This window comes from Silurus aristotelis (genome assembly GCF_946808225.1).
Source record: "Silurus aristotelis genome assembly, chromosome: 11".
Classification (NCBI taxonomy): domain Eukaryota; kingdom Metazoa; phylum Chordata; class Actinopteri; order Siluriformes; family Siluridae; genus Silurus; species Silurus aristotelis.
In genome coordinates this window covers 2,648,868-2,676,138 of record NC_139584.1, presented here as the reverse complement: position 1 = coordinate 2,676,138, position 27,271 = coordinate 2,648,868, and the positions used below count along the sequence as shown (strand labels likewise).

The 27,271-nt window shown below is 41.5% G+C and overlaps 1 protein-coding gene across 2 annotated transcripts in view; it reads left to right on the top strand.

The window, feature by feature from the left end:
• Positions 1-27,271, top strand: part of LOC310733534 (plexin-B3-like) — a 110,029-nt gene that overhangs the window by 65,372 nt on the left and 17,386 nt on the right. For both annotated transcript variants that reach the window (XM_083554851.1, XM_083554850.1), the window contains exons 3-18: positions 3,112-3,285; positions 9,407-9,535; positions 11,379-11,479; positions 11,631-11,763; positions 15,579-15,738; positions 17,368-17,476; positions 18,501-18,609; positions 19,230-19,355; positions 19,575-19,691; positions 21,407-21,497; positions 22,807-22,973; positions 23,691-23,842; positions 24,415-24,657; positions 24,764-24,940; positions 25,041-25,188; positions 26,185-26,421. In XM_083554851.1, coding sequence (XP_083410977.1) covers positions 3,112-3,285; positions 9,407-9,535; positions 11,379-11,479; positions 11,631-11,763; positions 15,579-15,738; positions 17,368-17,476; positions 18,501-18,609; positions 19,230-19,355; positions 19,575-19,691; positions 21,407-21,497; positions 22,807-22,973; positions 23,691-23,842; positions 24,415-24,657; positions 24,764-24,940; positions 25,041-25,188; positions 26,185-26,421 — 2,373 coding nt within the window. The remainder of the gene's footprint in view (positions 1-3,111; positions 3,286-9,406; positions 9,536-11,378; positions 11,480-11,630; positions 11,764-15,578; positions 15,739-17,367; positions 17,477-18,500; positions 18,610-19,229; positions 19,356-19,574; positions 19,692-21,406; positions 21,498-22,806; positions 22,974-23,690; positions 23,843-24,414; positions 24,658-24,763; positions 24,941-25,040; positions 25,189-26,184; positions 26,422-27,271) is intronic.

Here is a 27,271-nt window from a genome sequence, read left to right as displayed (position 1 = left end):
TAAGCACGATGGTACGATTTTTCAATAATCTGTGATTGACAGCAGAAGATCTTTCACTCCAAACCATGTAAAGCAAATCCTCAAACCTGGAACAGCTTTGGGTCTCCTAGTTCAAAGTGATGAGGAAAATGTCATGCTAAAATTCCAAAGACAATCGATTCAGTTGTGTGCCTCCAACTTTGCGCTAACAGAAGTATATATTGGTGTCAGGTGTCCCGGTACTTTTCTTTATATGGGGCATTTCCCAACAATATGTGCTTTTGAAACCACCTAAAATGAGTAATTCAGTACTAGTTTCCCTGCACCACCCAAGTAGCTCCACCGTCCCCCTGCCAACTTTAAATTTCCTCTTGTGTACTGACATGGAAGCTCAGTGGTTAAGATATTGGACGTTTGATCAGAAGTTTGTGAGTTAAAATCTCAGCACAACCAAAATGCCACTTCTGAGCAAGGTCCTCAACTGCTTACGTGTATAAATTAGATGATTGTAGGTCGCTCTCTCTCTCTCTGGATAACGGCGTCTCTCAAAATGTCATAGATACAATTGGTATCATTAAAAAAAGTACATGCATCAATTTTTTTCAAGTTTGTACCACGATTGAGCAAAACTACATTAGCAAAAAATTAAAACACAGCATAAAACCGGACTAACAACATAATAAGACAACTTTCAACGTCGAGACCAGGAAACAGCAGGGTGGAAAACACAGACCAGTGAAGAACAAGACACGGAACAGGTGAACACAGACAGATAACACCACAACGACAGGACCGTAAACCGGATTTATAAAGTGAACCCAAAACAAAATGGCACGCGATCAGCGCTTGGTCAGGGAAACGCACCGCATGCTGAGGCAGGGATTTTGTGACACACTTCCTCCCAGACGCGTGAAACCTGCCAAATTCATCTTCTTTTTCTTTTAAGTGCTGCTTATGCTTATTAATGAGCAGTGTTGCACTCTTCTGCATAGGTTAGCTAATCCACCTTTGGCTTCACCTGTTTCATGTAGGAGGTAGATCAGTGGTTAAGGCATTGGACTCTGGATTGGTGCCACTGCTTGGCCTCCTGAGCAAGTTTCTTAATCCTGAACTGCTCGGTTGTAAGTCACTTCTGATAAGGGCATAAATGTAAATGTTTGGTGTCTGTTTGAGTGACTGGGAAGAGAGACTACATAGAAGCTCCCTATTAAGGCCTGTTTGAGCTTGCTTTATACTTTTAGCTATTGAATGTCTATGCAGTTTCAGCGATCAATTGTGGCCTCCCAAGAGTCAGTGATGCTAAAGTGAACAGCCAGATCAGCCATTATTATCATGCTAATTTATCAAGCATAAACTAGGAGTCATGTTTAGGTACCATGAGGTTAATTAAAAAGGGTGTGGATGCTATGAAGACAGAAAGCCCATAGGAGTCACGTGTGTCTACACGCTTCCTTCCATTCTTTTTTTTTTTTTTTTTTTTTTTTTCGCCTTAACTCCTAATGACCGTATTGATTTTTCTCTCAAACACCAAATGAATAGCACCTGCTGGTTCCTCCCTCCGGATACAGGGTGGGTGCAGAGATCCGTGTTTTTTCTGGCAGCTTCTGTATGCAGCTTTACCCCACACCTGGTTGTTTTTCTGCTCTTGGTTTTACACTTACCCACTTAATATTTAACAATTCTACGTGAATTATTAATCATTATTAGTCGCCGCTGCGTCTCCGAGGGTTTTTCTCATGCCGGCTGAGCACAAGAGGCGTTAGGAGTCAGCAGCCGGCGGAGTGAGGGAACGGGAGGTTACACTTTCATTTACTTAGGGTTAATTTGCAAACATTTCTCAGGCACATAGCAGGGAGTCTTTTCACGTTGCATGGGGAAAAGTGCAAGGACACGGTGGCCATGCCGCCACAGCACAGTGCCGGATTCGAATTTCCCAGCCTGATTTGATGATTTATATGGACATTGCTTGCCTTACATTATGCTTTGAAAAGATTAAAGTTAGAGTTTGGGCAAAATGGAATTTTCGTAAGTATAATCCATCAGCCAGCCACGGTTTGTGTCTGATGTTTGCTGATTTGGTGTTGCATTGTATGTAGGTAGTAAGAGAAGATTATATACTCGGGTTCAGTATTGTGTAGGCTGCATCGTAAATCACTTGAGAAGACTCCGGAGTAAGAATGTGGCTAGTTTGCTCTTGTTTGCTCACTGTACATTTTAACATACAATACAATTCTGAATTTCGAGCCCAGTTTTATACCATCCTGTGTGCAGAGAAAAAAAATGCAAGAAAGAAATTGATGGGTGCTGCATCCAATTTTTTGATATTTTTTATAGAGAACAGCACATCCTACAGGGTCAGAAGACACATAAAGTAGTCTGTTTGAGATTTCATATCAAGGTTTGATGTGAGTGGGTAATGATTTAGACATGAGGCTCGGGGTGCACACTCTACTGTTACCTGTCAGCTACATTGACCGTGTGGATCTCTTCTAAAAAGTATAGAAATAAACTTCGGAGGTCAGACCTATCAGAAAAATCGGATTACCTCGAGCCGGAAGAAGGTTTAGAAGAGTTTAGATGTCATGTATAAGATGATGTCACTATTTTGGTCCATTCTTTGTACTCATCCCTGTATTAAAAAAAAAACAGGTTGGATTTTAACAAGATAAACTTGGCCTAATTCATTTTTACAACAACATTTACTTTCTCATGGACTGTTTAGCGTCCGGATGTGTAATCATTTACTCCTGTGAGAACATGAGACTACCACCTGAGCTGTAACTCTTTCATACATGTAACAGCAGCAACATGGTGGCTATCAAACTTATGAAAGAACATGACCCTGCTGATCAGACCTCCAGATCTTTTCACCTTTCCTTACTTAGATCTATCTGTCTGTCTGTCTGTCTGTCTGTCTGTCTGTCTGTCTGTCTGTCTGTCTGTCTGTCTGTCTGTCTGTCTGTCTGTTGGTCTGTTGTTAAAATAGGGAAACCATCAGACAGGAGAACCCTGCACTGTAGGAGCGAAGCTACACAACCCCAGTCATACTGCTGCAGGATAAAGTCCTGCCATTGTGATGTGATACACAATGTCCTGACTGTCTTCTCACTGTGTGTTTGTGTGTATATACAGAAATCCGTGGACGTGTGCGGAGGTGAGCACACCCCCAGCCCTATCGCCAGTGCGGTGCCCCTACAAGCCACGCCCGCTATCACCTGGGCAACTCAACTTTCTGCTGTCGCTGTAGCAACCGAAGCTAACCACACCATTGCATTTCTGGGGGACAAGAGTGGACAACTTCACAAGGTACAGAATTTTGGTGCAAGTGTGTAAGAAACACGTGAAATCACTTTCATGCTGTACAGCAGTTTACGGATTGTTTGTAGTTTTTTTTGGTGTGTGTGTGTGTGTGTGTGTGTGTGTGTGTGTGTGTGTGTGTGTGTGTATACAGTCATACATGTTGTCAGTTGGTGTGTGTTTGTAAGCTGTAGCATGAAATTTTCCCTTCACCGAGACCCAAACCTGATCCAACATGACATTGCCCTTGTTCACAGAGCCTGCTCAATGAAGATGTGCTTTACATGGGTTAGAGTGGAGGATCTCCTGCTATAGAGCTCTGACCTCAACCCTATTGAACAACTTTCACTCTTCAGCTGTACCTGATTTTACTGACGCTTTTGTATCTGACTGAGCACAAATCTCCCCAAGCACACAAATCTAGAAGATTGGAGCTTATTATAACAGCAAAAATGATTATTATGGTTAGGTGTCCTCGAAATAATCTCTATTAGAAAAATAAAACTTGAAATGTCTTTCCCATTGACTTGTTAAAGCTCAAGACTTCATAACTCAGTATAATAAAATTCGCAGATTTGTCAGACAGAACTGTACGATTCCACAGTCTCAGCCTGTCTGTCACATGCTCAGTACTAGTTAGATTTTTTCAGTGAGACTTACAGCCTCCTTGGTTTCTTACAAATGAATGAAACAATTATTTGCACTGATTGTTCAGTCTGCATGTCTAGCTCCTCAGAAAGGATTTAAGTCAGGTGGATTATACAGAAATTAGTGCAACCTTGGTCAGCACATAACCCTGTACATAGTTTCTTTCTAAGTATTAGATTGTATTACCAGAGCACAGTCTGCTTTTGTGAAATCAAGAACATCCATTTGACTTCAAAGCTGGAGTTGAGTTGCATTTCTCCTGGGTCAAGGACAGTTCTCGAAACCGGGGGGGGGGGGGGGGGGGGGATCAGTTTTCAAAGGCAGAGGAAGTTAGACCAAATTCAGAGTATAAAGAGAGATAGAGAGAGAGAGAGAGAGAGAGAGAGAGAGAGAGAGAGAGAGAGAGAGAGAGAGAGAGAAGTAAAGGGAAAGAAGCAGAATTAGATCGTCACCCTCCTGTCAATTACAGTTTCTCAGCTAAAAAGTGTAGATAAATACAATCTTACAAACAGATGAAACGAACTTTGTCATTAGGGATGCGTTTCAAATTTCACATTTATACCTGGATTTCTGCAAATATGCTTTGTGTCTAATGTCTATTCTTAATTAGATTAAATAAGATTAGATTAGATTCAACTTTATTGTCATTATGCGGAGTACAACTACAGAGCCCAGGAAATGTGGTTAGCAAACAATTTAGCATTTGCAAATATTAAGATAGATCCAGTTCATCCCAGAGCAGTTCAATAGGATTTAGGTGCAGTGACTGGGCAGGCCGTTCCATAAAAGATAACAGTCCAGACGACGTTTGCTATCTAAATAACGACTACAGAGATCGGACGTACGCCTCGGCTCATCGTCTTGTCGTGTGGTGTTGGTGCATGGTGTTGAATTATGGATCTATAGCCATGTTGGTTCAGGATTCATTTCACTTTCCGAAATAAGTTTCCGAAACAACACCAAACCATTAAGCTTCCACCTCCATGTGTGACTGTGGGGGTGAGGCAGTCTGCTCATATCTTCTCTCCTGTTCTCCAGCTTACGCAAGTTTTTCTGTTGGACACAAAAATGTAACATTGGGCGCAACTTTCTTCCAGTCATTCACCGTTCAATTCCTGTGTGTTTTCTGCTTACACATAGGAACATGCTTGCATTTTAAAAAAGAAAATTAATAGCGGTTGTAATTGTTGACAGTTTGCTGTGGTGTACAAGAAGTTAAATGCTTCATGAAGTGCTATTATAGGATAATAATCAAGTGGTGGGAAAAGTAACTCAAGGCATTTTTTTTTTGTGTTTTTTTTTTTAAGCTGCATGCCCTGTCGTGTTTTATTCCTAATTATAAGTCTGTTGGGCAAATATTTTTCAGACTGTGGTCACGCTGAGTCACACTGAGTCAGTTTTCTCTAAAAAAAAAAAATCATCAGTTGGCCCATCAAAGAGTCAAGCAAGGTGTGACCTCAGAGTGAGATAACAAATGAGATAAGTATCTGAATGGAATGAGCACAATGTTAGACACTATACAAATATATATATATTTAAAAAAAACTACAGTAAACCTACCATGACCATGTCATGGTTCAAAAGCGGCACTTTCCAGCTCTCATTCCAGCTGTTTTCACAGCTTATAACACATTCATGTGGAGATAGGCTGCAGTGATTGCCCCAGCTTCTACATGTGTTAATCTATGACTCCAGCTGCTGGTAGACCTACCATGGGCAGGTGACCTCATGTGTATCCTAATCTACTTATCAGGTTGCTTCTTCCTTTCGTTCTCAAAAGCAGAAGAATGATCTTCATTTTCACTCAAAGAGAAAAAAAAAAGAAGGAAACCACATGTGGCAAGTCTTCAACTATCTCCACACTCTCTTTCTGAGCCCCACTGAGGCAAATGATCATTTGTTGCCGTCGGTTTTGTACTTCATAGCTGCTAAATGTGTGCACGGTGGGGAGCTTCTTTAAGACCGCATCACTGTAATGGGGTGTGTAAATGCGAGCGTGCGATGTTTGTACGTGTCAGCTGCTGGTGGTTTATGATCTCACTCATTTGGGTTTGCTGTTGCTGTGAGGAATGTCTGCCAGCCGCGCTCACTCTGATCTGGCCCGAAAGGATGTGTGTGTGATCATGTGAGATGTGTGTGATTGTGTGGATGTATGAGTGGGTTTTTCCCCTTCATAAATATATATGATGCCTTATATTGTATAATATTGTGTATGTTCTTGTTGGGGCACCAAAACTGCACTGACCTGTCAAAGCCTGGACTCCAGAAAATCTCTGAGGGTGTAAAGTGATGGATGAGGTCCAAAATGTTGGCAGCAGATCCTTTTTCTTTAGGTTTTTTAAGTTGAGAGGTAGGTCCTCCATGGATCAGACTTATTTGTCCAGTATGCCGGGTCGGATTTAGATCTTGAGATCAAACACCTTGAGCTCTTTATCACGTTCTTCGAACCATTTCTGGTGAAAATTTTTAAGGCTGTTGCCAGTATGGGTGCAAAAGGGTCTGCAGCCATGTTAAGGTAGTTGGTATGTGTCAAATTAATATCCACATGAATACCAGGACCTAAGGTTTCTTAGAATAGCCTTTAAAATCATTTGGAATGTCCAAAGAAAAGAACCAGTCAAAGGAACAGGTTTGCCAAAGAAATCAAAACCAGTCACTGGTATCACCACCAACCTCCACAAAGCAGGAGTGAAGGAAATAAATTGCAATGGTGGAAGAAGACTTCAAGAGCTAAATTATAGAGGCCAGACCGGATCCAAACCACTCATCGTCTATACGTATCAGGAGGCAAGTTTGGAATGTGTAAAGAAATGCAGAAAAGAGTTGGAATAAAGTTCAGATTAACTCCTACCAAATTGAGGAAGAGCTGCTTATAGTCCAGAACATTACTCATGACTTGAGCATGCATTGGCTAAGTCCTTATTGGTGATATACCTCATGATGGTAGCAAGAAAATGAGTTCAGAGGTCAATGGGATTTGTCAATTTTCAAAGAAATGTGTGTAGTTTATTTGAGAGAACTTCCTCATGCAGGAGGACAGTGACTCAAGACATACTGGAATTTATCACTGGGGAAAAAGTCAGCCACCAGCCTACATGTATTTCACCTCCTGAGGAGGAAAATAAAGGGAGAAACCTCTCAATACAACAACTAAACAACAATCAAGACCCGTTAGGGGTTTCCACAGCGTATCCTCCATCTTCATATCACTCTTGTCCTCTCGTTCTGCCTCTTTTAAACCAATGTCTTCCCTCACCGCACCCATAAACCTCCTTCTTGCCCTTCTTTTTTTCCTTCTGCATGGTGCCTCCATCCTAAGGGTTCTTCTACCTATATACCCCTTGTCTCTCCTCTTCACATGACCAAACCATCTCTACACTCATGTCCATCCTCATCACTCCTGATGAAAATCGCAGCATCTTCAACTCTGAACCTCCACCTCCAGCTGGCACCTGTTTAATGAACTTTCCCTTTCATATATACTCTTCTACCCCAAATCACTCCTGCCATTCTTCTTCACCCACTTCATCCAGCCTGCACTCTTTTCTTCTCTTCTCTAACAAACTTTCTATCACTTTGCACAGTTGACCTCGGGTATTTTATAGAAAAAAAGTAGTTCACTCGTTCTCTTAGGTACACTAAGAGTTCTTTTATCTTCAGTTCTTCTTTTGGCATGAACTGTTGAAATTGATTCTGCTTCTGTAGATAAAACCAGACAGCATCTATTGAGGGTTTTATCTGCGCATTGGTCAGGACGATGTTGCTACGTCCTCAGATCCAGCATCTCAGGTTCGATCCTGAGCTTGACTTTGTGTTTGTGTGGAGTTTCTGTTAAAGTTCTATACATGTCTTAAGGAGCTAAATATTGTTCAGCTTTCATTCGGAGTTATTTACTGATTTTTGGCATTACTAGTTATTTGGGCAGATGTACACTACACGGACTAAAGTATTAGGACACCTGATTTTTCTAGCAATATGTGGTTCTTCTCCAAACACCACCATCTTGGAGGCACACAGCTGTATAGGGTATCTTTGGATCCTTTGCGTCAACAAGGAGACCTAAACCTGTTCTGAACCTGTTCCAGCATGCACATGAAGATATGCTTTCCATGGTTGGAAGTGGAAGATCTCCTGCTATAGAGCTCCAACGATATTGAGATGAATTTATCATGCTGACTGCATCCCAGGTCTCCTCAAGTCAGGTTCCTACATCAGTACCTGACTTTACTAACACCCTTGTGGCTCAATGAATCTCTACAAGCACACTTGAAATTCTACTGGAACATTTTCGCAGAGGAGTGGAGAATATTATTAGAGCAAATGGGAACTAAATTCTCGAATCTTATGCTCAGGTGTCCATAAACTGTTGTCCATATAGTGTGTGTGTGTGTGTGTTTTACTTGTTTGCCACCTCTCCATATGTGTGTGTGTAAAAGAGATGAGAGGGCTTATCTTGGTGAGGAGTATTGGTCCCGGAGGAGACGGACCCCCGTGGAGCATTGTGGGAGAGCAGATAGGAACGACAGCTGCTTCAGCTCCAGGCCTGAATAAAATATTAACGTCCAAACACGGTTGTTTAGAGCAGCAAACTCCTCCGGCTAGATTCATTCCTGCCTCACACCCAAACACACACACGCGCGCATGTAAACTAATGTATTGAGTATGTATGAGTAGCAGATTCTGTGTTTTCCTGTGTGTGTGTGTGTGTGTGTGTGTGTGTGTGTGTGTGTGTATTTATGTATCTTCTGCACAGATATTAACAATTAACTGTATGGCTTGGTGTTTTTGTGTGTGTGTGTGTGTGTGTGTGGGCAGTTGTTTTTCTGCTCAAACAATATTGTTGAACTTTATGGCTTGAGTGTGTCTGGGGTGTGTGGTTTGTGTGTGTCTGTGTTTGCAAATGGTTCAGGTGCTTAGTATCATTTGTGTGTGTGTGTGTGTGTGTGTGTGTGTGGGCAGGTGTTTATGTACTTTCTACACAGACCTTAATGATTAACTGTGTGTCTTGGTGTGTGTGTGTGTGTGTGTGTGTGTGTGTGTGTGTGTGTGTGGGCAGTTGTTTCTCTGCACAATGTTAAATTTTATGGCTTGTGTCTGTGTTTGGTCTGTGTGTGTGTGTGTGTGTGTGTGTGTGTGTGTGTGTGTGTGTGTGTGTGTGTGTGTGTGTGTGCTTGTAGATAGTTTTTCGTGCTTAGTATAAGTTTGTGTGTGTTTACAAATGGTTCAAGTGCTTAGTTTAAGTGTGTGTGTGTGTGTGTGTGTGTGTGTGTGTGTGTGTGTGTGTGTGTGTGTGTGTGTGTGTGTGTGTATATAGTCTGTGTGCAAATGGTTCAGGTCCTCAGTATGATTGTACACAGGTTTTTTCTTTATGTGAAAGGTTCAGGTTCCCAATATGACTCTGTGTGTGTGTGTGTGTGTGTGTGTGTGTGTGTGTGTGTGTGTGTGTGTGTGTGTGTGTGTGTGTGTGTGTGTGTGTATGCAGGTTTTTGTTCATGTGAATGGTTCAGGTTCTCAGTATGACTTGGTGAAGATGGACCCTAAGAGCCCTGTGAAAGCTGACCTCCTGCTGGACTCCACCTTACGCAGTGTTTACATCATGACTGAGAAGAAGGTACGCAAAGCTAAACATGGACACACACACGCACACACACATATGCGTGCACGCACACACAGGGCTCCAAACAGCGGTAAATAATAGAGGTAACATTTCAGTTTATTGGCAGTGTGTGGGTGATGTCGTTGGCCTTAGGCTGTGTACACACTCGCTGTGTTTACTTCGTATATTACATATAATCCTGGGGGAGTTCTGACCCACTTACAGCCGCTGACCACAGAAACACATACAAGTGTTACAGCCGAGCCAAATATCTTTGTTGGAAAACAACACTAGTGTGTAAAGAAGAAATCAGAAGATGAAATAAGAAACATTTTTCAGTCAAATGTGTTTCTTCTTCAAGCTTTTACAACAGAGTCAGATTTCTTTCACATGAACCAGGAGAGCCAAACCTGTTCCAACATGACAAAGCACCTTTGCACAAAGCCATCTCCATGAAGATATGCTTTGCATGGTTTGGAGTAGAAGATCTTGAGTGACCTGCTATAGAGCTTTTGAATTAAACTCAGCACAATTGGGATGAATTCTTCACACTGACCGCACCCAAGACCTTCTCACCTTACCTACTGTACATCACCTACACACCTACTAACTGGCTAAATCCAGTACATTCCAGTACATACATTTACTTACTCCCAAAAATCTAGTTGAAATCTTATCTATCTTATCTTTCCAGAAGAGTAGAGGTCATTATTACTGCAGATGGAGACTAAATGTGGAATGGGATGTTCAAAAAGAAGCACATACCAATCCTTTGCTCAGGTGTTCACAAAACTCTGTCCATATAGAGCATTGTAGACCTGACCAGCTTATAGGCTGTATGTTGGAATGTGTTCATTCAGCCACAAGAGAAGTAGCGGGTTCTTAGAGATCTTCTTCCCCAAACTGTTCTAACGAACTCAGAGGCACACTATTGTGTAGGATGTCTTTAAATCCAGGAGCGTGAAATTTCCCCTTGACTTAAACTAGGAGAGCCCAACCTTGTTCCAACATGACAATAACAATGACAATGCCATGGCGCACCAAGAAGATATGCTTTATATGGGTTGGAGTGGAAGATCTTGAGTGGCCTGCTATAGAGCTTATAGTTGAATAGCGTACTCTATAGTTATAGCGTAATAGAAATGATATGAACAGTAAACACAAGGTAGAAGTCGATGATAACAGCATCACCATAGTTACAGTGTATGAATCACACGGGCTGCTTTTTTCCCCCCCTTTCATCAGCACAAATAATATTTGCAGGCGGCGCGTTTTTCTTCTTCTTCCTTTTTTCTCCTAATGACTAACCCACAGTATGTCGAAGCAAAATGTGAAAACGCTCGACTGTCAAAGTGTTTCGCAGCCTTCGTGTATACGCCGCAGAAGAATTTCGGTGGTAACAAAATTTATTACGAGAGCGCTCCGACGCTCTGTATCGCTGTAGCGCAACGTAATCCTCAGCGCTGTGTGTGAGTGGATTATGAATCACATCATTAATCGCACTAACTGCTCTAGTGTTCACGCCAGCTAAAGGCTATCCATCCTCTCGGAGCACAAAGGAGCAGTCGAGATACGGAGATCGGGGGCATATTCCTTTACAGACTGCTTTTAGATTTTAATTACTTTACTGATTTAGTGTTTGAATATTAATTAGCCTGGAATTTTCAGCTCCCGGTGCCAGTGTTAGCAGCTGCGTGACAGTATAGAGTTTGTAATTAAAACTTGTACGATCCATACCGAGACACCGAGGGTTTTGAAAAAATATTTCCAAAGACGGTTTTCTCAAGTCAGACGTAATTGACATTGAGAGAGTTATTACTGTGTCACAATAGTGTGTGTGTGTGTGTGTGTTTCCAAGGTAACCCGTTTGCCAGTGGCTCAGTGTGAGAAGTATTCGGACTGTCGTTCCTGCCTCTCTGTTCGAGACCCCTACTGTGGCTGGTGCTCACTAGAGGGCAGGTAAATCCCCTGGCTTTTTCAATACATCATCCTGTTCCTTCTCTTTTCCACCTTTATTCTGTTACTCTCGTGAATGCAGCATTTATACAAAAGAAATTTGGTCCGTAACGTGTGTGTGTGTGTGTGTGTGTGTGTGTGTGTGTGTTTTTAGATGTACACGGAAGATGGAGTGCACCCGTCATTCCAAGCCTCACCACTGGCTGTGGAGTTACGGTCATGATCGGCAGTGTGTGTCCATCCAGAGTCTAGACCCGGCCATTCAGAGCCGGGAGGAGCAGACGCAGGTACACACACACACACACACACACACACACACACACACACTGAAAATGAATACATTTTGTGTACAGATTCGAAATAAACCCCAAACCTGTTCCAGCATGACAATGCCCCTGTGCACAAAGCCAGCTCCATTAACATATACCACTGGTAAATTATATTCTCATGGATCTGCTTTTGTACATCCACAAGTACTGCAGCTACTGAAAATATTCTGCTATCATGCACTATAATGAGTGTTATATTTCCTTTTTATTCTCTATTTAAGTAGAGAAGACCGAGTGCTCCTTTACCAAAGCTTATATTTCCACTCAGTGATCTCAGCGACCGAACACTATCCTCATACCAGACAAGTGAATCGAACAAGTTGGATTAAGGGTGTTTCTGAGTATTCCGAGGTTGACCGTGGACTCATTGTGGCTGGCATTGTGTAGATAAGGATAAACACTGTTGCATTGTGGCACTGGCAGCTACTAGGCCGATGGTATTGTAAACACAAAACTGGTACAGCCTAGTCTAAAAGATAAGCTCGGTTCACTTATCACTAATTTCAGTTCTGTATCAGCGTTCGCATTCGCATAATCTTCTCAAACGTTATTACAGCCGGGCAGTGCGGCGGAATAGTTTTTTATCAGGGTTAGAAACCGTGTGCTAGGAGTCTGAAATTAACCCCTCAGAATGGTGGTGGTGGTGGGGGTGGTGTTCTAGTTATTTCTACTCGGCTGGGAGTCGGAAACATGTAGACAGCGTATGTGGTTAACGATCTTAATGCATTTGTTGGCAAAACCGTGATGGACGAGACTGACGGGGAAATAGCACGGTGCCTTTTAACACAGCAGGGACTTCGGTAGAAACGAGCGGGGCTGAGCGCGGCGCTGAAACGCAGCCAGTCACTGTTTACCTGCTCTAAATGTATAATAATGACTGTCAGGTTTGATGGATGCTGCTGCACTTTGAGCTCGGACCAGGTGGCCTACAGTCCCGTTCCAATCCACGGCGAGGATTCTGGCCTTTTCCTTGAACCGCAGACAATGAAGCTGGAACAATAGCGATTTTGTACATGAAAGCAACAGTATTGGAAGCATTTCCTGTATTTTTTTTTTTTTTTTTTTTTTTAATGAGCGGTCTGTGTACATTGTATGTTTTTTTTTTCTATTCAAATATGCAAAAGAGATTGCTCAAATAATAACTCGTATAGCACCCGTTGCTTGTTTTTCATCCTTACAGATTCATTACGAGGCTAAAATTAATGAACGAACTTGAATGACTTGGATGTGTATCAGCAGTTAATGAGTAGCTAGTAGCAAGGAAAGTCGATTAAAGTTTGCAGCCGATACGGATGACGATGTGCTTTGCTTTATAATAATAGCAAAAAGGCTGATGGAAAGGAAAGCAACACGGTGATTGAATATATCAGAAGTATTTTTTTTTTCCAGGTGCTGCAATTTCACTGTAGTAGTTATGATACACATATCACATGTTTTTTGGAGTGTCTGATTCAGCCACATTAATTTTTTACAAGAAGACATCATTGAATTTCATTCCAATGGTGTTTGGTGTAAGATACTGTGCAGGACCATCAACATCTTCCGTAAGGCCATAAGGGCATTAGTAAAGCCAGGTACTGATGTAGGTGAGGTGATGAGGCCTGGGGTAATTCCTTCATGGCAGGAGATCTTCCACTTAAACCTATGAAAAGCAGATCTTCATGGATCATTTGTGTCCAGGGGCATTGTTATGCTGGAACAGGTTTGGGTTTTCCTTCTTCAATGAAGGGAATATTCATGCTACCAAATCCAAAGACACAGAGTGCTATAGACTTGTGTGCCTCCAGTTTTTTTGGTAACAGTAACCACGTACGGCTGGAAATGTTGGGCGTCCCAATACTTATGGTAACATAGTGTATCTTTGTATTGAAACATTTGTTACTTGGTGCATTTACAATAATAGCAAAAGGCTGACGGGAAAGAAAGTCGAAGCAGTGAAGGAATACATTTTTCTCAGGTGCTGCAATTTTGCGATATTAATAACGATCTATTTTTGAGTACACAGATCCGATGTTTAGTCACATGTTTAATGAAAATAAAGTAAGCTTCCAGCACCTTTTACCCAGAGAAGAGATTGTGTAGAACCGTTTTAATCCGCTTCCAGGTTGACTCTATTCATGCTGAAATGTACTGCAGTAGGCATTTTTTCCGCATATTAGCATACATGAATATTTGATTTCTAGACTTCTTGGTAGAATTAAAGAGTCAATATTTTGTTTCCGAAAGAAAAAAGTGTATGAAGCAAAAACAAATAAATAAACGACATAGAAATGTCATTATGAAATGAAATTAATGCAAATCGCACAGACCATAAAGTCATTTTGGTTTTATTTCCTATTATACCTGGATAGAGATATATTAAAGAGGGGGGGTTTAATGGGGGTCTCTTACTTAGAAAACATCTAAAATGATGGCAGACTTTCCACTTCAATCTGGTGCTCCTACCAGACGGGGGTAAAATTTTGCTGAGATATTCACGCTTCCGAAAAAAAGATCATGAGATCTTTATTACCGACTTAGTGATAGCACGGGCCTGGCAGCAGGACTGACTTTGATTTAAGTGTAGCGTGATAAAAAAAAAAAAAAAAAATCAGTTTCAAAAGGGAAAAAGATCTCCTCTCTTTCTCTTTCATTCTCTCTAATTCTCTTTTTCTCTCTGACGTACGCAAATGACTAAGAAGCTGAGCAGCAGCCTTAATAGAGTTTTATCCCACTGACAAAATGCTGGTCTGATGATGAAACATCTGTGTAACTGCCATTTCCTTTATATATATATATATATCCTTTATGACTTGGGTTCTGAATAACACAAGATCGTCCAAACACAAATGATAACATGATGCCATTATACGATTAGCAATTTATTTATAGAACACGCCAGCATGAGGTGAGATCTAAATCTTTACAGACGACATTACAGTTAATCAGCTCCCCCGACTTTTGATCTTTTTTTTTTCCTGTGGGCTTTCAGGGAAAACGGTAACAGGGAAAGATTTGACGTCACACGATTTAGAGATGTGTAGCCAGGGTAGTCAGGACTTCCTTATAAAATCATGACAAAGAGACTACATTTAGCACACGATTCATCAGCGAGGTCAGAACACAGGATGGTATCCTGATAATAAAAGATGGAAAAGATGGCATCTTCTCATTTCACCGTGTGATGGCATCCGAGTCACAAGAAGCACGAGACCCGCGACGTTTCTTGTCAAATATCTTTTTTTGTTCATGTTAAATGCGAAATATTTGTGTAATATGTCACGTTTTGCGAGTCAAAATCGTCAAAATCCGCAGACTGGCGAATTCCTTTGACGTTTCATTTCGAGTTTCACATCTCAGCGTGCGTGTATCTGCAAATCGATAAATGGCGTCGTAGCGTATTATTTCCCGAATATGTTTTTTTTCAATAAGCGTAAACCGTGTCAGGATTGTGACCCGAGTACGCGTAATGAGCAGTTATGGAATTAGTTGTCAGTCAGCGTGAGGCAGTGTGACATGTAATCCGCCTCAGCACACCCCAATCTACTCATTACGTACGCCCCAGCTGAACGACATCCTGACAAAACACGCCGAATATCCGAATATCTCGTATTCGTGTGCCACCATGGAAGCAGACACAGCGAGAATAAAAATTTGGCTTTTCACAAAAAAAAAAAAAAAAAAAAAGATATAACTGGCTCCATATCTGCTTAGTATTCCCAGCTGCAGCCTTGGCAACGTTCAGTGCTGGGAGGAAGAAAAAAAGTATTTTCCCCTTTCTTTTTTTCTCACAGGTTTCTTTCACGGTGCTCCCATTGCCAGCGCTGTCTACGGATGAGTCTCTGTCTTGCGCTTTTGGAACTTTGCCCGCTGAACCTGCCATTGTGGAGGGGAACCGAATCACCTGTCAATCACCGCCACCTATTCTCCTCCCACCGACTCCACCAGGCAGCGGTGAGTGCTTTTTTTTTTCTCCTCCCGTTCCGCATGCCGAGGTAATTTCTGCCTGCCAGCCAATTGTTGGCTAGCGAACGTGCAAATCTGTACTTGGGGAGTAATTTGTTATTTATTTATTTTTTTTCCACATGATTTAAAAAGGATATGCCATGGAAATGAGGCATTTCCGTAATTAGGTGTCTAAATTTGGGTTAAAAATAAATAATCGTGTTGGCAATTGAAGCACTTACCCCCCCACCCCCACCCCCCAAAAAAAAACAAAACAATGCGATATCACTCCATCTAAAACGGATTCCTCCGAGAAAAAAAACATTTCCAGAAGGCATGATTAAGCAGTAAACATCACAGATTTAGATTTCTGATTCCCGACATGCCCGCAGACATCCATATCATCAGCTCCATCTCATCATGACGGTCTAAAAAAGCATATTGTTTTCCTGCTTTAACACTCTTGACTCATCCAAGACTTTGTTATGAAACTTCAGACGATCAGACGTGTTCTGAGGTCCCAGTCCCAGTCATTTGTTTGGGTTTCTCAGTAAATATTGTTGTTTTTCTTGGCCTGTTATATAATATATGGTATCTTTAACAAATTATGATTTTCAATTATGCCATTTCTATGCAATCAAATAATGTTAGATCAGTATATCTTAAATATTTTGGTTACCTTGTTAAGTCTGGATTACTATTGATTACTAAAAGTCCAGGCACCATGTCAAATTTATGTATTTACATGCGTGTTCCTGTCATGTAACACTGTGAAGATTTACTCTGACCCAACAAATCTATAAACGTCCAGATGTTTCTCTTTATTCCCATTGAAAAATCCTCTTTTAGCATGAAGGACAGCTTTAGACACTCTCGGCATGTGGACAGTTCATTTCTACAATCGTTCATCTGAAACACTTTGCTGTGCCTTTTATAAAACTCGCCAACGATGTTCTTCTCTAGGGGGAGATTTTTTCCTTGTGATCCACTTCATCCCAGAGCAGTTTAACAGGATTTAGGTGCAGTGACTGGGCAGGACATTCCATGATAGATTTCACTCCAGACGACTGTCTGCTTTCTAAATTATGCTCGGAACTCGGACGTAACGGGAGTCATGTTGTTTACTTTCACTTTCTGGAATAAGTCCTCAAAACAACCTCCAAACCATTAAAGATCTACCTCTATGTTTGACTGTGGGGGTGAAGCATTTTGATCACATCTTCTCTCCAGTTCTTCTGGTAGAAACAAAAATGCCCCATTTGATCTTTCTTTCTTTCATTCATTCACTGTCTAATGTATGTGTTTTTTGCATAGAAACAAAGGGAACACTGTTATGAGGATTTAGAAGATAACGGTGGCCTGTGAAGGGGATTTTTTTACAGCTGGTTGACAAATAAACATATAATGGAAAAAAAAGATTATTAGAGAATTAGAGAAGGTTGAATGGGGTACACCAGGGCATTAAAGAGCAACTTCAGATGTTGAGTCCTTCAGTTCTTCCATGGAATTAATTGGCCTTATTTCTTTGTAATAAAGTCTAGAATTTTTGCATCACAACTCTGAACTTTGCATTTTTTTGCACATTATTCATGACATCCTCTGTACGCTCTTTTCTTTTTCTTTTTCTTTTTCTTTTAGATCACATGAGTATCAGGCTGGCATTGATGTTTGGAAACGTGACCGTGTCTGATTCTAATATCACTTTCTACGACTGCAGGGCTGTGGGAAGACTCAATTCTACCTCGCCGTAAGCACACACACACACACACACACACACACATACATACACACTCTTGCATATAATTACACACTTTTCTTCATAATGTTCACACTAATCTATTTATCGCGTCTACCATATGTGCAAATATTACAAGAATTTCCACACGTTGCGCCTGAAAACATGAACCTCAATTACGTCTGTAATTATTGAATTTTAGAATTTGTAAAGAAAAATAACCATCCTATTATTGAGTTTATACAGGAATTATAAGACCAAACTTGGCTTTTGTGGTATTTCCCATTTTTATCTGTTGTCCATGTGGGTTTCATACAGATTCTTCGTGTCTAAAGAGCAGTCGTAGAACAGGCGATTCTGAACTGCTCCTAGGTGTGAATAAGTGTGTGAACGGGTGTGTGATGGACTGATCCAGGATGTTTTCTCATCTCACACTCAGTGTACCTGGGATAAGCTCCAAATCCACCATGACCCTGCTCAGGATAAAGTGTTTACTGAAGATGAATGAGGAAATTATACATTTAATTTAAAAGAAGCCTGTATATCTTGGACGTAGTAACCAATTAGTCTCACAAATGCACACACACACACACACACACACACACACACACACACCTAAAGCTCACTGTAGGTTATGAACTGAAACAAATTATACTCCATCCTAACTGTCCTTGCCATTATTGTGTGTGTGTGTATGTGTGTGTGTGTGTGTGTGTGTGTGTGTGTGTGTGTGTGTGTGTGTGTGTGTGTGTGTGTGTGTGTGTGTGTGTGTGTGTGTGTATCAGATCCTCAGTATTGTATGACGCCCTAGAGGGAAAACCGGATCAGGTTTAGCTCTGAAAGAGAAAATATAACTCGAGGAGTTTATTTGACACCAGTCATTTTCTTGTGTTTAAGCACGTAACCGGATACGCATCGCTGCCGGTGCTGCGGGTGCACGTTGTGCGTCTGTATGTAAATGGCATTGCACTGGCTTCAGGTGCATGACAGATGTTTGCGTATTCGTCTGTGTGTAACATCATCCTCCTCGCCGCAGGTGCATGGCGTGTGTGAGCAGCGAGTGGCCGTGTCACTGGTGCGCTCGGGACGAACTCTGCACTCACAACCACAGCTGCCCACAGCAGCACATCATTTACAACAGCAGAGTAAGAGTCCTCGTCCTTCTCGTCTTCATGTCACTTCTCGTGTCTTATTTATAGCAGATCTTCCACTCCAGCCCATATCTAATGGAGTTGTCAGTGCCATGCTGGAACAGTTTTGGGCCACCTTTAAAGAACCATATACGCTTGAAAATGTCCCAAAACTATTGGCCATACAGTGTAGATACACACAATTGGTACAGTATGTGCTTTTTGATCATTGCATTCCACATTTAGTCTCAATTTGTTTGTTTTTTTAATAATTCCTTTCACTCTTCTCAGAAGATGTTCCACTAGATTTTGGAGTGATGGATATTTGTGTTCATCAGCCAAAAGGGTGTTAGTAAAGTCAGCTACTGATTTTGAGACCATGGGGTGCAGTTACTGTTCACATTCATTCCAAAGGTGTTTAAAAGGGTTGAGATCAGAGCTTTATAGCAGGCTTCTAAAGATCTTCCTTAGAAAAGCATATCTTCATAAAGCACAGGGGCAGTGCCATGCAAAATGTTATTATACCGCATCCAAGGTTAGGTGTCCCAATACTTATGTTCATATACCGTATATAAATCGGTGGTGGACGAAACCTGATCCTATGTGTGCTGATGTTTTGTCAATGTGTGTAACAGGAGAAGTTGGAGCCCCATGGTGCAGACGCATGCCCTTGTGTCTGGGCTTTCGAAAGTCCGGCTTTGATTCCGGTCGGCGTTGACACGAAGCTGTTACTACAGGGCAAAAACCTGGACATCTTTAAGGTTATAAAGTACTCCTGTATCATTTTTTTCTCTTCTCTTTTTTATTTCATCGTGCTCCAGCCTGAAGAAATCCCAGCTCTGTTTTCTCCATGATTATCCAAAAGACCATTATATAGCGGGTGTTTGAAAGGCCACTGGGGTTATGAGTCATGATATTATTGTCAGACTCAAGAGAGCACCTGTTATCGGATCCTGAGAATGAGTGGTGTTTGTTTGCAGGGCGATGAGGATTACGAGTGTGTGGTGGTAATCGAGGGCCAGGAGAAGCTATTACCCGCCACCCTGGACCAGAGCAAAGAGACGGGCACACATGTGTTTAAGTGTGCCACTCATAAGGTACCAGCATCGATAAAAACGCCTTTCATTTCCTCTTTCTGTTGGTCACACTCAATAATCTGCACCAGAAGGGTGTTTATGCAAGCAGGCAGGCAGTATCGCACTATATTTACTTTATTATATTGACTGTACTAATTTTTTCATGTTTCTTTTTTCCGTTTAATCAACACAGCTGAAGCTAGACCATAATGTACTGAACTGAACCTTGTTGCTTTTTTATTATCAATATGCTTTCTCTGAGACAAGTATCTTTTCAAAATGCAGCATTAAAACCCAGCATACCCTCTACTCCAGAGGTCCCCAAGCGCCAGGTCGAGACCCAGTATCGGGCTGTGGAAGATTTAGAAGAACGTTCTGGAGATAATATCTATAAATATGACTCTGTATTATTTATATGTGCTTTTTGACCTTTAAGACCTAAATTTACATACAGCTCGATTTCAGAAAACATTTCCACACAGGTTCAGCTCATTATTTACAAAGTTTGTTCGGTGGAGGGAAAGTTCAAGCGATGGTGATCTTGAAGAAAGACCTCAAACTCTGAGGAGGAAAACCCCGTATTTGTATGCGGTTGTAATCGTCTATCGAGTACGATGCAATAAGCTTTGTTCACCTGGATTGGATTTTGTGCCATTCTACATTTTCTCAAAAATCCTCTCAAGGTTGGATCAGGTTGGATAGCGACCGTTTGTGAACAGCCATTTTCAGGTCTTGGAGTCATTAACATATAAGAAGGAGAACTATCAGCCCAGACTGAGGTTCTCTGTATATCTCTGTACTTTACTCCATTCGGTTTTCGCACAACCCTGACCAGTTAGTTCCTGCTACAAAAAAACACCCCCACAGCATAATGCTGCCACCATTGTGCTTCTAGGATGGTTTTGGAGCAGGTGATGAGCGGTGCCAGATTTTGTCCAGACATAACAGTTTGATCTTGGTTTAATCAGACCAGAGAATATTGTTCTTGGTCACCTCTCTTACTAAGGCCTTTCTCCCCTGACCCACACACACACACACCAGCGATTGGCTTGTGTCACTCTGATTGAAAGGTAGAGTAATACCACCCCTTTTATCCTCACACCAGGACCAGTTTTGTAAGGATGGTGGTTTCTGACCTATAGATCTGGTGAATATGCTTATACTTTCCTCAGGCAGTCGATTTTATGAGAAATCGGTGTGTCAGCAGAGAAAAGGCGTTCTTGGAATGTGAAAAACCCCAGTACATAATGCTGTCGAAGTCATCAATGGTATCCTTTTTATCCTACTGCATTATAAAGTATAAATCAGTTATATCAGTTATTTAGCTACGGGCTGCTAATCAGACCAGAGACTGTGAAAAACAGGATGAGTAGGATTTATGCATTTATTTTCTTTTGGCTTCAGATCATAAATAAACGTCTTATTTGTTTAGTCTGTGATGCAGGTGAAATCTGACCACATGACTAATAAATAGCAATGCTTTCGATAATTTGTGGGGGGTTTTTCCACTTTTGCTGATTTTTTTACATTTAACGATGCATGTACTTCCTCTCGAGTCTCAATTTTTTAAATCTCTGGCTCCAGGCCTGAGCAAACCACGTTATGCTGTTTTAATGATTTTATGTGAACCTGTGAAATTCTTAAGCAGAGAATAGATAATGAAAGGTAAATTGAAAAAGCCCTGTTCATAATTTATGAGTGTGTGTGTGTGTGTGTGTGTGTGTGTGTGTGTGTAGTTTCAATACACAGTAAAACAGATGGAGTACCTGGCTCCAGTGTACCTACAGAGAGGCACTCGGCGCATAGACTCAGCTCCACACCTCCGCTGTGAGTATAATGACCTGAGACCTGCAGACACTCTCCATATTTACATGATGATACTGTACTCTGAATCACATCATGATTATTGATCTGGTTATAGTTTTGTTGTAGCCTAGAGTCTTATGCTATACGAACAAAACCTGACTTTTCCAGCCAACTTGGGTTCCTCCACAAGCAAAGTTACAGACACACAATTGTATAGGATGTTTTCCAGCATGACAATGCCTCAGCTTCATTAAGATCTGCTTTACATGGGTTCAAGTGGAAGGTCTTCTTTTGAGTTGAATTTCTTGCACTGACTGCACCCTAGGCCTCCTCACCTTACCTTCATCAGTACCTGACTTTACTAAGCACACTCCGAAATATAGTTGAACATCTTCCAGAGAGTTTATTTCAAGTTCCAGTTTGGAGTTTATTATAACAGTAAATGGGGATAAATGTGGAATGGTATGTGTCATGGGTTCTCAAACTTATGTCCTTATAGTGTATTTGCAAAAGGCACAATGACCTCACATTACACTCACAATGAACAGCTCCATATTAGCATTTCTCCCACAAAAAATTGCTTTCTACTTATATTCGCTCTCAACAGAGTTTTTTCTTTTAGACTAATGGTTGTCTTAGTCTGGGTCCAAATAACCCAGCATCAGAATGTATTTATTGATCGAGACTTCAAAGCACTGCTGCGTCGACCAAACACCATAAATGTAAATGACAAGTTTTGAGTTGCTAGCTTAAAAGTGTTTTTTTTTTTTTTTTTTTTTTTTTAGTTTTTTTTTTTTTTATCTGGTAGCTGAGCAGAAAAGACAAAAATAAAAACTTGCTCACCACTAATCTACTGCGCCTGAATGTCTACCGAATAAAAAGCATGCAATTTTTGTGTCTCAGGGCTACTGATTTTCTTCAGACGCTCCAAATGACCATTCTTTAGCTTACTAAGGCTTAAAAACATGTAATGATGTCAAAAAAAAAACGCTTAACAAGCGATAGACAGGAACACTGGACTCACACAAGCATCTATTCCGCCATTACCACCAGTACACCGAAATGACCACAGTGAACATGGCTGGCAGCATCGTATTGATTTTCGCACTCTCCATTTAGTGCATTCTGATCTCTGACCTTTGCATATTGCAGGCTGGATGTGGTAATCAGTCCGTTGACAGATCGCTCTGTAATCTTTAAACACTGCACACTCTTTGGTATTACATTAACGCGTCGGTGTGTGTGTGTGTGTGTGTGTGTGTGTGTGTGTGTGTGTGTGTGTGTGTGTGTGTGTGTGTGTGTGTGTGTGTTTGTGTGTGTGTGAACACAGTGCAGCTGTATAACTGCTCGATGGGTCAGTCCGACTGCAGTCAGTGCCGTGCAGTACCGGAGCAGTACGGCTGTGTGTGGTGTGGTGGAGAAAGCCCACAGTGCGTGTTTCACGAGTCCTGCGACAGGATTACAGAAGAAGCTTGTCCTCCACCTCTTATTACCAAGGTACACACACACACACACACACACACACACACACACACACAGATCAAATTTAGACACTGGAAGTGTAAAAAGTGTTCATTATTTTGCAGTGAATCATTATTTTGTAAACGTCTTTGCAATGAATCTGTTGGCGGATAATCTCTCGCCTCGCCTGACACCCCCGAACAAAGCATCACTTCTCACTCTGGTTCATAAATCAGGCCGGGAAACTCCCTAAGGCACTTACTCTTCTAGCTGTAAGACCGCATGTTAACAGTAATGCTGCTATGGTTATTGACTTTTTATCTCATTGAGGAGGAGGTGCACGTGTTTCTTGATTGAGACGTGAAACACTGTCATAGTCTCTCGCTCTCATTCTTTCTCGCTCTCTCATTCTCTCTCTCTCTCTCTCTCTCTCTCTCTCTCTCTCTCTCTCTCTCTCTCTCTCTCTCTCTCTCGGCTGCTGTCTTTAACAGGAAAATAACAAGCGCTGACAGCAGCATTCGATTAGGTTTGATGAATTTCTGCTAGAACGTAAAGCATTTTTGCAGCTGTGTATATATACACACACACACACACACACACACACACATTCAAGCTTTAAAATGATTGGCACATTTACTAAGACAGGTAAAAATGACACACGCACACTGTCGGGATCTTGTAATGCATATTATATAAATATATATACGGTGCATGTGCAGTTACACATTTAGGTGTGTTGTGTATCGTGTTCAGGTATGGCCGCTGACCGGACCATTAGAGGGAGGGATCTTCCTCACTATTGAGGGCTCCAACCTGGGTCAGCGTTACGAGGACATTGAGGATGGAGTCACAGTGGCTGGAGTCACCTGCAAGCCGCTGCGCAGCTCTTACCTTATTTCATCCCGGTATACACACCCTGGACATACACAGTATATGCTTACCTTCTTCGATTTATTTTTTTATAGTTATTAAATAATAGCATTTAGTGAAATGTTGCTGAAATGTATACACATACACATATACATACAGTACATCAGGCATAACATTATGATCACCTGCCTACTATTGAGATGGTCCCCCTTGAGATGGCTGCAGTTTTGGAGATAATTTGACCCAGTCATCTAGACGTCACAATTTGTCCCTTGTCAAACAAATCCTTACGCTCGCCCATTTTTTCTGCTTCTAACATCAACTTTGAGGACAAAATGTTCACTTGCTGCCTAATAAATATATCCACCCACTAACAGGTGCCATGATGAAGAGCTCATCAGTGTTCAATGGGTTTGAGGTCAAAGCTTTATAGCAGTAGATTTTCTACTCCAACTCATATAACGCATATCTTCATAGAGCTGGCTTTATGCACAGGAGCGTTGTTATAGAAATACAGAAAAAAGCATATTTGAATGATTTGATCAGGTGTGGGTTCATGTCCTGCTTAAGCATGGTACTTATTCAGCTGTGTTTGTTTGGGTTTCAGGATCATTTGTGAGCTTCAGCCCTCCATGCGTGCGACTGCCGGGCCTGTGGTGGTGACGGTGGGAAGCTCAGAACCGGGTCACTCCCAGCAGACGTTCACTTACCAGAACCCCGAGCTGATCCGCATCGTGCCCAGTAAAGGCCCCATGGCGGGAGGCACGAGCATCACTGTGCACGGCGTTCAGATTCTCACGGGGCAAAACACCGACCTGCGGGCGTTTGTAGGTTTCCAGCCTTGTAAAATGTGAGTCCTTTCATGGAACTTGTCCTTGAAAAGTAAAATTTGTCAGGTTTTTTTTTTTTTTTGCATGTAAAATTATCTATTTCATGAATTGATTTTTTGATTACAGTCTGGGTGAAGTGAGCGACACACAGTTGGTCTGCCGCACCAGCCACTCGAACCAAACTGCAGAAGTACCCGTCCGAGTGCAGTTTGGAACAGCAGAGAGGACCGTGGGTAATATCCTGTTTCGCTATCTGGAGGATCCTGTGATCACTGATGCGACTCCTACCGAGAGCTTTCATGGGTGAGTTTAATTCAGTGTATAAATAAATTCTAAAAATAAAATTGCTTTTTTTTTTAGCTTTCGCGTTAAATATGAGGTGTAACATTGCACATGTTTATAGGGGTGGGCGTAATATACTGGTAACTGGCCAGAACCTGGATGTGGTCCAGCAGCCGATGATGTCCATTCGGTACGAAACCATGGTGAGGAGACGGCGATACAGTCACGTCTCGACTCGGAACATTCCCCTCGACGGTGCCATGGCCACGGTACAGCGCTCATTATGAATGTGTTGGGGGGGGGGACAGACTGAAATTTACACTACTCTTTACTAGGACGGTTTTATTGACTTTAACGCTTTTTTTCTCAGTGTAAATAATGACCTTTATATACACACTCAGAGCCTGATGAAAGGCTCTCTGTTTAATAATGTGTTAAAATAAAGAATAGAATGAGCATTTAAGTGTGTCTTTGACCGTCACAAATATTCTTCATGGACCATAATGTCCATTGGACTAACATGAGGATGTGTACAGGTTATTAAGACTAAAGCCATTCACTGACAATCATATACTGTCATCAGAGCAGCGATAGCCAATCGCGGGTGATGATGATGTGTATCTGGAAGAGGGTAGATAGCACTTTGCTCCAGCTGCATATCATGCAAATCGTGTAGATGAATAAAAATAGAGATACAGGAGGTAAAATGTGACTCCAGTAAAAGTGTCCCTTTAAACTTTCACTTGAGAACTTTACTTCAGTATCCAAAATACTATGATTTATTATAACTATAATGTTCCTATTATCATTTTTATCACAAGAATCTTTACTTAATCACTTCAACGTGTAAAGACTCGAATGTGACTCTCAGCACACTGATCTATTAATCGAATGATATTAATGACTCAAACACTGATTGATTTCTATTACAATCATCAAAACCTTCTTCAAAAACATCACGCAATTGAGGCCACGTGTGTTGTGTCGAGTTTGAGTCTGAGTCTGGAGTTTTTTCCTCATTTATTCCTCTCTAAATGTTCTGCTTGCTGTTGAACTGATGCTGAACTGTATGTTGGTGATCAGTAGATACACAAAGCACCAATGTGTGTTTGACGAGTTACACCACTAGACCACCACTGATGATAAAGATGCAAATCTTTGCTGTTTTTTCTACCACAAGCCAGTGTCTGTCATCTCTTTTATTTTCCCTTGAACTTCATTGTATTTCTTCTCCTTCAGTATTTAATCACATTTCTCTCTCACAGAAAATGACCCCCTGTGTTAAAGTCAGCTTGGAACAGATGACTTGTCAGAGTCCCGAAGTGCCGAAGGACTCCCGTGTCGTGAGAGTTTGGTTCGAGATGGACAACGTGCATTTGGATTTCCAGCGCATCAAAGGCACACGATTTACATACTACCCAGACCCACAGTTATACCCCCTGAACCGTGAGGACCCGAGCTTGCCTATCCGCTTCAAACCCGGAGGAGTGCTCGCTGTCGAGGTGAGGCTAATCAGATACACGAGAGAAGAAAAAAAAGTCCTTGCTTCAGATTAGCATTTATTATCAGTGCTTAAAATATACCCAAGCATTCCTAATCCATCTCCTGTCAGGTTATATTACAGTCACTAAATTTCATTAACGGCATCAGTTGGAGAGCTTTCCTGTCACTTGCTCGTTTCATCTTCAGCAGCCGCCTTCCTCCTTCCTGCTTTTACTTAATGAAATTAAAAGACTCTTTAATTAAAGAAAGGTTCTGTTCAGTCAATCTCCCGACGGGACGCCGCGTTGACGGATGCATGACTCGATCAATTGCTTTCAAGCTTTCACCGTCCACGCCATTCTTCTTCTCCTTTTTTTTTTTTTTTTTGTTTTGTTTTATGACTTGGATTTATTTCATCCGAAGCCCCCAAAGTAACGTTCTGCATATGAACAGCAGAAAAGCCAATATGTGAGACGTAATTCGTTTTCCGAAACTGCAGTGTATATGAACTGGAAGAGAAAAAAAAAAAAAAACGCTCTCAGTAGAACGCTTAGAGGATTATTAACCATGATTAATTTGTATAATATCAATATTTAACCTCGTCATGTATTTCTAATCATGAGAGGGATGTTTAGCTGAACGTTCAGGCGCTGATTGTTCGTGCTGTTGATGTATGGCTGTGTTCTCCGCAGAAATACACCCGAGAGTTCAGTACGCTTTGAAAACCTACACACTGCTCCAGTTTACAAACATCATTTATCTCCGAGCGCATGCCTGCTTGTACTCTTCTTTTTTTTTTATTGCTTTCTTTAATCTACAGTATGTGAATGTGAAGTACAGACAAACAGTTTAGGGACACCTGACTTGGAG